At 38.7% G+C, this 12932-nt stretch overlaps 1 protein-coding gene across 2 annotated transcripts; it reads left to right on the top strand.

Annotated features, from left to right (window-relative positions):
- Window positions 1–290: 290 nt before the first annotated feature.
- Window positions 291–11336, top strand: pitx1 (paired-like homeodomain 1). Of its 2 annotated transcripts, XM_055941573.1 has the most exons (5): window positions 291–395; window positions 1493–1547; window positions 6838–6990; window positions 8266–8468; window positions 10087–11336. In XM_055941573.1, the coding sequence occupies exons 2-5, from the start codon at window positions 1502–1504 to the stop codon at window positions 10633–10635; spliced, it is 951 nt and encodes a 316-aa protein (XP_055797548.1). In that variant the 5' UTR covers window positions 291–395; window positions 1493–1501; the 3' UTR covers window positions 10636–11336. The 2 variants fall into 2 exon arrangements, with proteins under 2 accessions (XP_055797548.1, XP_055797549.1); XM_055941574.1 differs by lacking the exon at window positions 6838–6990.
- The last annotated feature ends 1596 nt before the right edge of the window (window positions 11337–12932 follow it).

Here is a 12932-nt window from a genome sequence, read left to right on the forward strand (position 1 = left end):
CCACGCCGAAATTTCTAGCCTATATCTTCTTAACCATAAATTTAAATAATAAAAATGTCATCATATATTCCACTAAACATATTAATATTCAGAACCATTTGTTTACGCCGTTCTCAGCCTTCCAAAAGACCGGTTTGCTTGTACCCCCCCCCCCCCCCCCCCCCCCCCCGCCACGGCATATGCGCATCCTGTATCGAGTTGCTGTCGAGGATTCGCTGGCGTGACGTCACCGAGACACGCGAAAGGTCTCCTGAAGAAAACCCGGAGCAACGCAGAGAAGCTATCAAAGCGCATATTTGGACACAGCATATGCCAGCACTTAAGTGGATATGTTTCACACCTGCATGTGGACATATTAACGACTCATTTTTTCTGTCTTTGCTGGGAATTAACTGGTGAGTAGGCTATTCGAGTTGTGTGGAAAATATATGCCTTTCAATGTGTTTACTCTAAGAACGAACGATCAGGCTGTGAGCGTCTGGAGCGATATGCATGAGAGCGTTTGTGTTTGCGCGGCAGTTCTGTAGAGTAGACAGTTGTGTTTTACAAATGGCATTAGATCGTCTGCGAGATCGCTGAACATCACCATCCAAACGGTCTAGCAACAACGCAGTCTAAACACATTGGTGGACATGTGTAGCCTCTCCTGTCCGTGTCAAGTGGATACATCGATGCTTCGAGTACTACGCATTGTCATGACATCGCTTGCAGGGTGGTTACCTGACTGTTGCAGAAGAACAACCTTGTCAGGGCATATAGGGTGTTGTTGGATATTGAAATAAAAATGTTAAATTTGATGATCTTTTCATAAGTGCATGATGGATGTGAAGACTTTGGGCTATGACTGTGTTTAGGCTATGACCGTATGAAAAATAACAATATCGCATGAGAGGTACAACGATAGAATAAACGCGCCCTCATATCATTATATGTAATACACATTTGTACTTCTCAAAAGCCTCTTAATGAATATATTTTGTCTATGTGCTCTTGAATATGTTACTAATCTGACATATCACAACTGTGAGTGTGTGTGTGAGTGACATCGGTGTGAAGAATGGGAACCATGTATTACGTCACGATTTATTATGGACATAAAGCGAGCAAAGGGATTCCTGAAGATAAGAGAGGCTGTGTGTATACATCACGATAAAGACTTTTCGGCAACGGTATCTCTGAACTAAAGGTCAACATAATTCCCATTGCTTAATAAGTGCAGCCAAAAAGGGACTCTATTATTGAACGTTAAGTTGTGCACCCATTTTCTTTCGTTATATTTTCATGTAGCCTAAGCAAAGGGGCAAGTGCGTGCACGCTATTTACTTGGGCCAATATAGGCCTGTTTTATGCCTGCTTTATGTCTGTTTTATGCCTGCTTTATGTCTGTTTTATGCCTGCTTTAAAAGGATTTATCAATAGAGGTAAGAAGGTTACAATGACGAACCTGTATAAAAGTGTATGATGTTGAATGCACCGGTTTTCTTTTTTTCAGGCATCTGGAATGGAACTTAATTTGTCAAAGAATGTAATCTCCTGCGGAGATCCAGGTACGCCATGCTTCACTACTTCCTTCAGACTTTGGTAACAATTTACTGGTGAAACGTGGTTTACTATGCATTCATAAAGACTTGGGATAAAGGCTAAATGAATGCATTGTCAGTACACAAGCAGATTATAAACGAACACGGTGTTGAGAACGTATGCCTAGTTGGGTTTTTTAATGCACCATTGACAGCTTATAAATGCATAATAAAGCCTGTATTATGCCCGTAGGCTACATATTATATTTGCGTAAGCTTCTTGCATCTAAATAGTTCATGCTTGGTTATGAAGGATTTGTTATTTGCTTTGTTATACCTTATTACGCAAAAATATAGGCTACTTTTATTGTTTGCCTAACCGTAGCCTAAATAAACTTGTTGAAACCATGTTGGAATAACAACCTAAAAATAAAAACCACAACAATAACGTTTAGAGATCTAGGATCTTTAATTGGTTTCTGTCGTGTATGTGTAATAAGGCGGTGAATGTGAAAAACGAATAACCTTTAACGGATAGCCTTAACTATTAACTAACTTAACTTAACTAATAAAGGTGAAATAAAAAAATAAATAAAAAAACTGATATTCCATATAAAAGGCTATTTGACACAGACCTTTAATCTGTAGGCTATGCAAACCACACGAATAAATTCAAACAGGCATTTTTGCTAATTTATAATCATTATATCCAATACTTAGGTCTATCCAATCTATAAGGTAACGCTGACCCTGGAATTGAATTAACGATGTAATTTGCATTTACGCAATCAACGTGTTAGCCTATATTTTGTAAAGAAATGTATCTTGTAGCCTATACTGATGAGAACTTAACTTTTTAATTGGCCTATGAACTGTTGATGAGAACATGAGGCGATAGTGATTTAACCGATTATGAACCAATATGGTACAAAGTAGCCTAGGACATTCATTCTAATATCCATTCAGTCTAATATCCATTCAGTCTAATATCCATTCATTCTAATAGTAATTCATTCATTCTAATATCCATTCATTCTAATATCCATTCATTCTAATATCCATTCATTCTAATATCCATTCATTCTAATATCCATTCATTCTAATATCCATTCATTCTAATAGTAATTCATTCATTCTAATATCCATTTATTCATTAATTCTAATATCCATTCAGTCTAATATCCATTCATTCTAATAGTAATTCAGTCTAATATCCATTCATTCTAATATCCATTCATTCTAATAGTAATTCATTCATTCTAATATCCATTTATTCATTCATTCTAATATCCATTCATTCTAATATCCATTCATTCTGAGTGAAATGATGGAGACATTTCGACTGAAACCCTTGTTCAGATGTCAGGGTGGTTATCGGGAAATGGTCACGCAGGCCTTTGACCAAGTTTCCACTGTAGATGGCCAAGATATGACGATCACTAAAGTAATAACGTTATTATATCCATACCTGTTCCAATGACGCAGCCTGTCCAATTACATTCAAACCCCATTTATTTATTCGCTTTGAAACTAAGGCAACGTTTCATTTTCTGTTTTCGTTTCCCCTTCGGTAGTTTGTTTTGGGTACGAAAAATAGAAGACGATAAAAACAACAACAAAAACACTAGGCCTTGCTTGAATTCCAGTTTTTATTTTTTGTTTTGTTTGTGATGATTAACGACGGTCGTTGAGTTTTTTCTCAGTCCTCCGAGAAAATATGACTGTTTATCTTGCCTCTGCCCTGTAACCCGTCTTGGTGAAGGAAAAAAAAAACTTCTGTAAACCATCCGTTACGCATGTGCCTCATATTTGAAAACGCATTATCAGACCAGGCCGAGCCAACAATGCCGCAGTCCAATATGAACGTTGAAGGACAAACTTGACATGATTGTCCCTCTTTCACCGTATATGCATGAGATCAACAGATTAGGCCTATGACATAGATTGTCAAGGAGGTAACAGCACCAGTCCAGTCTCGCCTCTAACACACGAGCCAAAGCCCAACGGGATGCTGACTACATCTCTGGTTGGTCATTCACTATGACGGAGCATCTTCATTTGGTTGTGCGTAATTGCGCGTACTGTAGGCCAATTATGTCACCCCACGGGCACTCTAATTGGGCTTTTTAGGTGCCCTCAAAACTATTAGATAGTAGGAACCTACTACTTTAAGTAGTAGAGATGAGTTTGTCATTAGCTTACATGTATGTCTTCATTTGCTGAGACGTTTGTGTGTCAATGGTGTTTGCCCTTGATTTTTATGTTCCTATCTCAGTTCTTCACTATTACCAGGTTCGAATCCTTTCCATCAACGTTCCAGTCAACTCGGAAGAGTTAAAACGCAATAGCAACATTCATTTAAAACGTTTGGTTTGTATCTGGATTAGTTTGAATGCAGTTGACGAAGACACACAGCTAAGAGGGCATGAACCAATAAGGAAAACAAATGCCAAACCACTTTGTTGGTTTATATTATTCTAGTTTTTATATAAGGAATGGGTAGGCCTCTAGGCGTTATTTCGTGTCACAGCATGGCGTGCATTCAACTGCTCCAGAAAACTCATTTTACAAAGCGGTTCAATAACATAAAAACAATATTACATTACTTTGGCGAGGAAACAGAACAAATGAATGAAAAAAAGAAAGTGATTATTGAGGTTGCACAATTGCCTTCTGAAAGGCCCCTGAAGGAAAGCTTTGCAGTTCGACGGGGTGCTCATGTCAAAAGTTAATGTCATACAATGACCTAAAGCGCTTAGCATTGGCGCCGGCGACTTGGCTTGGAGACGGTGCACAACGGAAGCTACATACGCTACCTGGCCAAAGTCATTATAACACTGCTTTGTTATTGGGACCATTTGGAAGCATGGCGAATCAAATAGGCCGGCCTATCATCAGTTACTCATTATTATTTTATTTTTTTAAATTGACGATGATAAAACGTTGAATCCATAAAATCATTCACAAAAGACATAATGAATGCAGATATAGGCCTATGTTTTACGCCAATCCAGGTTGACATAGTGCGGCGCGCCTTGCCTCGTCTTCATTCCTTTACATTTACTCGACTATCAACTTAAAAACGAGTTTGCATTGTTATTTCATATTGTATTGATAACTACAGTGACAGGTGATTGATAATGGTGTTAATTTCCCAGTATTGTTTACTATTTTCTATTTATTATAACGCTGCAGCAGTGACAGACATTTCGCTTAAAGGACAGATGCTGTTTATAGGCCTAGGCCAGGGATCATCAGCTAGATTCAGCCGCGGGACGATGTTTTCTTGTGCGGATGGTCAGGTGACCGGAACATTATTACAAATAATTTGTAAACTGCAAATTGACCGCAAGAAGCCAAAACGGATATAATATTTAACTAAAACAGAATCACGTCAAACATTGCTTACATTTTTATATGATCACAAACTGTATATCTCTCAATTGTGCGTTGTAATACTTTGGAAACAGACTTCCAGAATTTAAATAACTTGGAGCTGTTTTGCTGGTGTTTTTAGAGTCTTTTATGGATTTAAAATAAATAAAAAATACTTTGGGGGTCAAATAAGGGCCGCCAGTTGGGGAAGCCTGGCCTAGTCTATATAAAGCCTTTCTTTAAAAAAAGGTTATTTTTTATTTAAAAAATATTGAAATGATTCACAGAAAATCAATTAAAGTGACCGGGGCTCATAACTGTGTGATGTGACGTTTCATCTCAGTCATGTCTTACCAGCAGGCGCCGCTGATTTACAGTAGGCCTGTATGATTGTCCACAATAGTCTCTAAACTCAAGCAATTCAATTCGATGCCATTATTTAGGCAATGTGTTTTTTTTTTATATCAAGTGACATAAGGCTAGCCTATCTGAATGCAAAATATCAATCGTTAGTTCTAACAAATATAATAAAGTTAGAAACTGTCACGAGACGAATTTATGTGTATAGGCCTATGGCCTAGTGTATCTGTATGCCATGGACTACCGTTACTGTTGTAAGTAGCAAAAATCAGTCGAGTAAACGAGAATATTTCCAGTAAAAAAAGTTTATGCAAATATTTTAGTATATTTGTATGTAAAAAGATTATAATTTCAGTTTTTGGGGGGGCTTTAATCCGCTGAGAAATGGCATGTTTGGTCATTCAGTATTGTATTTAGAAGGACCAACTAAAAGATTGATAGTGCTGCCATTTTTTCTTCCATTAACATCTAAAAACAAATAATTGCTTAAGACATAGCTGTGTAGTTAGTATATGCAAGTTGTTATAAAACTATAAATAATAGTTAAATCAAAGTGTACAAAATTAAAGCCTCAAATAAATATAAAGGTCCTACACGCATCATCATCATCATTTGTAGCCTACTTTATGCAGTCATTTCTCACGAGGTTGTAATTTTCATAGTTCAGATGACTAGTCTTATCTTTGACAGTTACAAGTAGCGAGAGATATGACTGTAAAGGCTACACGTGAAGAAGCCTGAATCAGTGCAGTGACACGCGCGCACACACGCACACACACAAACACACCACTTCATTCTTTTGACACAAGGTCCACCTCACTTGCTTTTAATCCGTGATTGTTTAGAAGAACTGGACAAAAAGAGGTCATTAAAAGGGCACTATCCATGAATTTATCGACTATTACGGTACATAGTACACTACTGTTGCATTAAGCTTCTTTCATATACATACTTAAGTATAAATTAGGTACTTTCCATATATATATTTGGCCTTGAAAATAACATGGGCAGGTCTATATGCAATGTTTATTCAGCACCGTTCATATCCTAGACATACATTGTGTGCGTGTGTATATAAGCGCACCCAGCTGTCGGGCCGTTCCATTGCGCTGGAGCATATTTCAAACATGTCTGAATAAAGGACCCATTTTCTTCCAAACTTTCCAATGCAACGCAACTCGCCGTTGCCTCATGCGCTCCCCTGAGATAAATCCCCACCAAAAATCCTCTCCTGCAGAGTCAGATTGAATGCTCTTTGTGGGTGGGAGGGACTCCTTATTTCGGGGAGGTTTTAACGCAAAAGATGGGTGGGTCACATCCCTTGGTTCTGCTGCGAGCGCTTCCATTCGGTCACACCGGGCATATCCGCACCAGCGGAAACTGAAAGCATAACGCACTGTCACTGCTGCGACGAAAAGTGGGTTTGTTTTTCCGGAGAATAAATTCGTGGAAATCTGTTGTTTTTTTGCAATGGCAAGTGTTTTGCTACGGATGGAAATCTAAGCATTCGTGTTGAAGATTGAGAAAGCTCGAATATACAGGATTGAATATTTATTTTTAATACGGCATCATTCTTTTCAAGGTGGAATGAATTTGGACAGAATTGCAGAGACCGTGAGACCCCCACCGACGCGCGACATGCAGGCTTCTACGCTTCACTTGCCGAGAACTTCGAACAACACTCGAGAAACGTTAGAGAACTCAAGCAGCGAGTCATCCGATACTGAAATAGCAGGTACATTTACGGTGCAATAACATTGCATTAGGCCTACCTACTATCATTATCGCTAGGTATAATTAAAACACGGCTTTTCTTGTTAAACACTCTACTTATGTGCGTAAGGTTTTCGATAAAAGAAACGTAGATATGTAGCATGCAACGTGCCCAATGCGTTGAGTTTTGGCTAAAATACACATAGACCATAGGCTATGTGAAAGAGAAGTGTCCCACTGTTAAAACACACTACGTTTTTATTTGTAAAAACGTGCAGGGAAAAGTTCAGATAGAATGTGCATTTTACCCAATATGAATGAATGGGAATTCTTCAGCGTCATATTATTAATTTCAGTATTAATTTCCGTAGACTAAATGTCGTGTCTAAAACGCTTTGCTCAAGTGTTTGCCTATATCACCGCCATGCTATTAAAACATTATCGAGTATATTCTCAAATAAATACTTTTGGTGTTTTAACACTTAGGATAACAAGAAATAGCCTACGGGTTGATGAGTTTTCAAATCGTATTCTTCCTGCTGCAGGATGGTGTGTGTCTTTATCCCACCTCTTCATCAGTTGTAAACTACATCAATATATATAGGCATACTAAAGAGATCATGAGACGTAGGCCTAAGGAGAATCGCGCTAGCCAATACAGTCAGCTCTTAAAACATGGCGAGTTCTGTTTTGAGCTGACCTCTCTTCTTAAAGTATTTCCCTTCTTACAGTTAGCTATTTTCAAGGTATAAAAACAAAGGCGCTAACGTGTAAAGACAAGCATTGGCAAGATAATGGACGTTGGATAAGACTGGACAAACGTTGCAACAAAAGGGAATGTTGGTTTATGCAGGTAGAGGCCGATAAATGTTTAATAGAGCTTCTAAAAAATAATCAATATTGAACCAGGAGCAAATCCGTAAATGTTTTAACGACCACGAGCACGTGATACATCTTGTGGTCTTTTTTAATAGGCTTTTGAAACTGGTCATTTACTTTAGTGATTTATAGACACTTCAAACACTGCTAGGATTATCCTGCAAGGTATGGCCTGTTATGCGTTTGTGCTGCAGAACTAAACAATTTTGTAGTTTGTACAAAATTGTACATGCGTTGTTTTTAGGGGGAGGGGGGGGGGTTATCTAAACTAATGAGTTGAGTTGGACTTAGATTGTACAGAACCACATGGACGGGGGGGGGGCACCCCTCTATGTAAAAATTTAAGAAAGTCTGGCTCAGTATACGCTACATTACAATAACCATAATTTATATTGTTTTTTGGGGGGGGGTCTCGCAGAAAAAGAGAGGATCATAGAACACCGAAGTGACGATGGCAACGCAGACGACCCGAAAAAGAAGAAAGCGAGGCGGCAGAGGACTCATTTCACCAGCCAGCAGCTGCAAGAGCTCGAGGCCACCTTTCAGAGGAATCGCTACCCGGACATGAGCACAAGAGAGGAGATAGCCGTGTGGACCAACCTCACCGAGGCCAGAGTCAGGGTAAGTCTCGAGACGCGTTTTTTGGGGGGGGGGGGGTGGGGGGGGGGTGGGGGGGCGGCGTAAAAAGTGCGTAAAGTCTATTCAGAGGGAAACCATAAAGATGTGAATGAACGGTTTCTACAGTAAAAACTTTTCCGTTGAAACTTGTTCGGGGTTTATTACTTCACTTCAAGCCTACACTCGAATATCACTTGGATGATTTCGTCGCAATAATTACCAGTGATTACTAACGTTATGACGTGGAACTGACACCATAATTCTCCTCCCCCAAGCGTTTTAAAGTTGCTCATTGTAATCCCCACTCAAACTAACTGGTTCTCCCACCAATTACATTTTCGATAACATCTTTCGGGGGTGACAAATGAACACAAATGTATCCACTTTTGGTGACTTTGCATCTCCTATGTTTTAAGTATAGCCTGTAGCCTGCACCCTATACTGCGCCAATCCATTTATAAATATTTATTTCGCTAACAGTTTACTTACAGGTATTATTAGTGCTGTAATGTGTATTGTTCGACTACACTCCAATGTAAACGTGTTACTCTAGAAACCTTTTACAGCAAAAAAATGTTTAGTGAAGTGCAATGAGTAATTTCCATACTTACTATACATATACACTGTTCTTTCGAGTATAATTGCACAGTAGGTCTATTGGAAACCCTTTTTGCAAAATTCAACCTAAACAAATCGGGTGTTTTAATTGCAATATAGGCAAGAAACAAGTTAAGCTTGAGTTTGTGTCCTAGGCTTACAAGTTAGGCGTATGTCCATGTGTACATGTATCAATATTTTCAAGCCTACATAACCAAACAACAATGCACCCCAGTTAGCAACAAGTCGACATTATTTCAAAAACCCAATAAGCCTACGTCTGTATAATAGTTTTAAACATTTTTGAAGAGGATCACAAACTCTTATTGACCCCCCCATTGCAGTCGGTTATCATACTGTATCGTTGTCTTTATTAGCCAACTGTACGGATTTACTCACACACTCAATAGACGCATAACATCATATTTTTTTTCATTCAGTGGTCTCGCGAAGGGGCCGTGCAAAAAAATTACGTATTGATAATACAACTGTTGATAATAATGAATGTGATAATTCGACTAGTAGCCTTAGTTAATATGCCTAAAATCTGATTTATTTTGAGATATAGGCCTGCAGCTAAAAGACAATGACGAGAATACGTTTCTAATTGTATACCCACCGATGTGTTCTAAACCTATGCCATCAAAAACGTTCATGTCTTTGTAGACAATGTACCATTAGCCTACAACCGTGTTCCCGCGGCAGCCCCAGAAAAAACGAAAAAAAAAATCTATAAATAATTTTTTAAATATATAATACACCGGATGTTTCCATAGTAAAGTAATTACGAGGTGTCTCTTATTAGACAAACAGATCCAATTTGGTCAATATTGATATTCTAGGTTTTCCATCATTCATAGGCTCGTTAGGCCTAGCTATACATTTTTAAATCGGACTGTTATGGATTGTATTGTGCATGTGGCAAATAATAATACAACTACTATTATCATTATATTAAATAAAATTATTGTTATAGATATGTTGAATACATTTACCCCCCCCCCCCCCCCCCTTTGATATTTAGGTGTGGTTCAAAAATCGCAGGGCCAAATGGAGGAAACGTGAACGCAACCAGCAAATGGACCTGTGTAAGAACAGTTACCTTCCCCAGTTCAGTGGCCTCATGCAGCCCTACGACGACATGTATCCCGCCTACACCTACAACAACTGGACTAACAAAGGACTGACCCCGGCCCCTCTGTCCACAAAGAACTTCACCTTTTTCAACTCAATGAGCCCACTCACATCTCAGTCAATGTTCTCGGCTCCTAACTCCATCTCTTCTATGACTATGGCCGGAGGTATGGGCCACTCCGCTGTACCGGGGATGCCGACTGCGGGCCTGAACAACATCAGCAATCTTAACGGCATCGGCACCTCTCCAATGAACTCAGCCATGTCCTCCTCCGCCTGTCCATATGGACCTCCCGGTTCCCCTTACAGCGTATACAGAGACACATGTAACTCTAGTCTGGCGACTCTGAGACTGAAATCGAAACAGCACCCGACCTTTGGATACAGCGGGTTGCAAAGTCCCGGGTCTAGCCTTAACGCCTGCCAATACAACAGTTGACCTATCAGCCGCGCTGAAAATAATTTGCCGACAGCTGTGGGCCTAGTAGGCCTACCTGCGAATGGGGCGAAAGACAACTAAACTGGATTAGTTGCAATCATTTTTTTTTCAAATGGATTATGCGGGTTGTATGTGTTTACCATTGAACTTGCACAACAATTTAAATTGTTTTTTTTTTCGATTTAAAAAGTGATGAAGACGTGTTACATTGCAACATTGAACATAAGACACAGACAAAGGAACATCTGTGTATTTTCGTTTGCTTGTTTTGAGGACTCAAACCAATTTAAACGTGGCTTGTATAGACCTATGTACTCCTGGTCTTGGATTAGGAACAAAAAGTGCAACAAAAAAGGCGTATCCAGACTCGGTAGAAAAATAATTGTATTGTACATAGCTTATATTGCTCATGTGTGCTTTGCCGTCTTTGCAGGGGGTGCCACGGGCCCGGTTAAATGTGCCAATTTTTTTTTTAAGCGTGAGTTTCATTTTATAGCCTGCTTTGTCTGGAGTATTTTCTCATTTTTTATGTGCTGAAAATAGAAATCCCGCATGCTTTAACTTCAGTGCAACGTGTTTTGTACAAGTTGATAATTATGTAAGATAAAGCAAAGTCCATTATACTGTATACAAAAGGTGATTGAAAAGTAACTTCATGTGTTTATGATCTGTTTGAATACAATAAAGCAGATAGTAGTTTATTTCAGGTATCTATTTAATAAAGGGAAAAGGTATAAACGAACACAAACATTTTCCAAGTTTATGGAATATAATTGGAGTTCGTAGTATTTTTTTAAATTTAACCTTTATTTTGTCTGGGAGTCATGACTCATGCTAGTAATTAGCCTATACCGGCTTAGAATACATTATTTAACTGATGACAACTCAGACCAATCTTGACCTGTTTAACACAGTTAACATCCATATTCTGCCAGTCAATGAGCATTCCGACGATTGCTGTCTGTGCTTTTCATTCGACTGGATATTTCACATTACAGATCTTATTCTGTTGACAACGCGTTGTGGTTTGAATGATGTGGGTTCAACCACAGATGAGAAGCAGGCTACTGCAAGAGCATTTAGACCAGGCAACTCCTTTAAGTAATCAAACTCGCTATGATGAAAAGCTGAGACTTGCTACTGGCGAGCGACTTGGCATTTTCCCTCCCATTCCAGCTTGGTTTCTTCATCACTTATTTTTGAGCCTAGGCTATTCGTTTTTAGACTATTTTCTTTTTTTACTGTCAAGAAAAGGCTTCAGCGGGGATATACACTCATACTGTTAGGCTTACGAGCTGGAATTGGATATTGTGAGGCCGAATTCTCACAATATCCAATTCGAGCTCGTAAGTCTAACACACCTTAAATACAAGCCCCTACCAATACAGCCAATTTAAACCGCATCACTGAATAACTGTGATGACGCTAATAATCAGCGACATTTTACAACGACTATGAGTGTTTGAAGTTGTCAAGCGTGATGCTTTTTCTCTTTACAGTCATTAAGAGAGGGATCAATACGATATCTCCAGGGTCATACCTTCAGCCATTCCCATATCCATAGTACTGATCCATTAGGAAGATATTCACACCAAACGATGCTGTAACTACAATGTTTATGTACTTTAAAATGATTGATAATATGCATTTTACAGCGGTCATTACGTTTTAGTCTTTCTTCATTTAAAAAATAACTATATTATTATTATACTTGTGTCACTGGTCACATAAATATCAATGCATTATTTTGAATGCAATAGGCTATATATAAAGAATCAAATAACTTATGTAAAATATTATACAAATAAATCAAGAGATACCATAAATTACATATTAGCAGAGTTTGCTAAGGGCTGATCAAGTGTTTGACGAGCAGATAACACCCACGGGCCTAACCATTGACAAACGTTTCCCTAACTCAAAGCGTGTAAACCCAAGCATTGATGTCAATGGGAGTTTCATACACCCGTTGTTTTTTCGACTGGCTCTATCTTCAAATGGTTACGTTGTTCATGACATCATAATAAAATCAAAAGACTGTCAAAAACAATCATATATTAGCCAATTAGCCCACACCCCAGTCTTTGTATATCATTGAAGAGCAGATGCTAAGGTTTCATTTTATAGCCTGTAAATATTCAGACAGGTATTTCTATGCATACAGGTAAGCCATTACTGGTGCGTCTACTTCCCTACGAACATAGCTTATAACAATAGTGTCTTACTACTCCAAACAGCGCGAAATGCAATGACAGCCTATACTTGTACCAAACAGGTTTGCAACTAGTGAGAAGATA

This window comes from Salvelinus fontinalis, chromosome 13, assembly GCF_029448725.1.
Source record: "Salvelinus fontinalis isolate EN_2023a chromosome 13, ASM2944872v1, whole genome shotgun sequence".
NCBI classification, from domain to species: Eukaryota; Metazoa; Chordata; class Actinopteri; order Salmoniformes; family Salmonidae; genus Salvelinus; species Salvelinus fontinalis.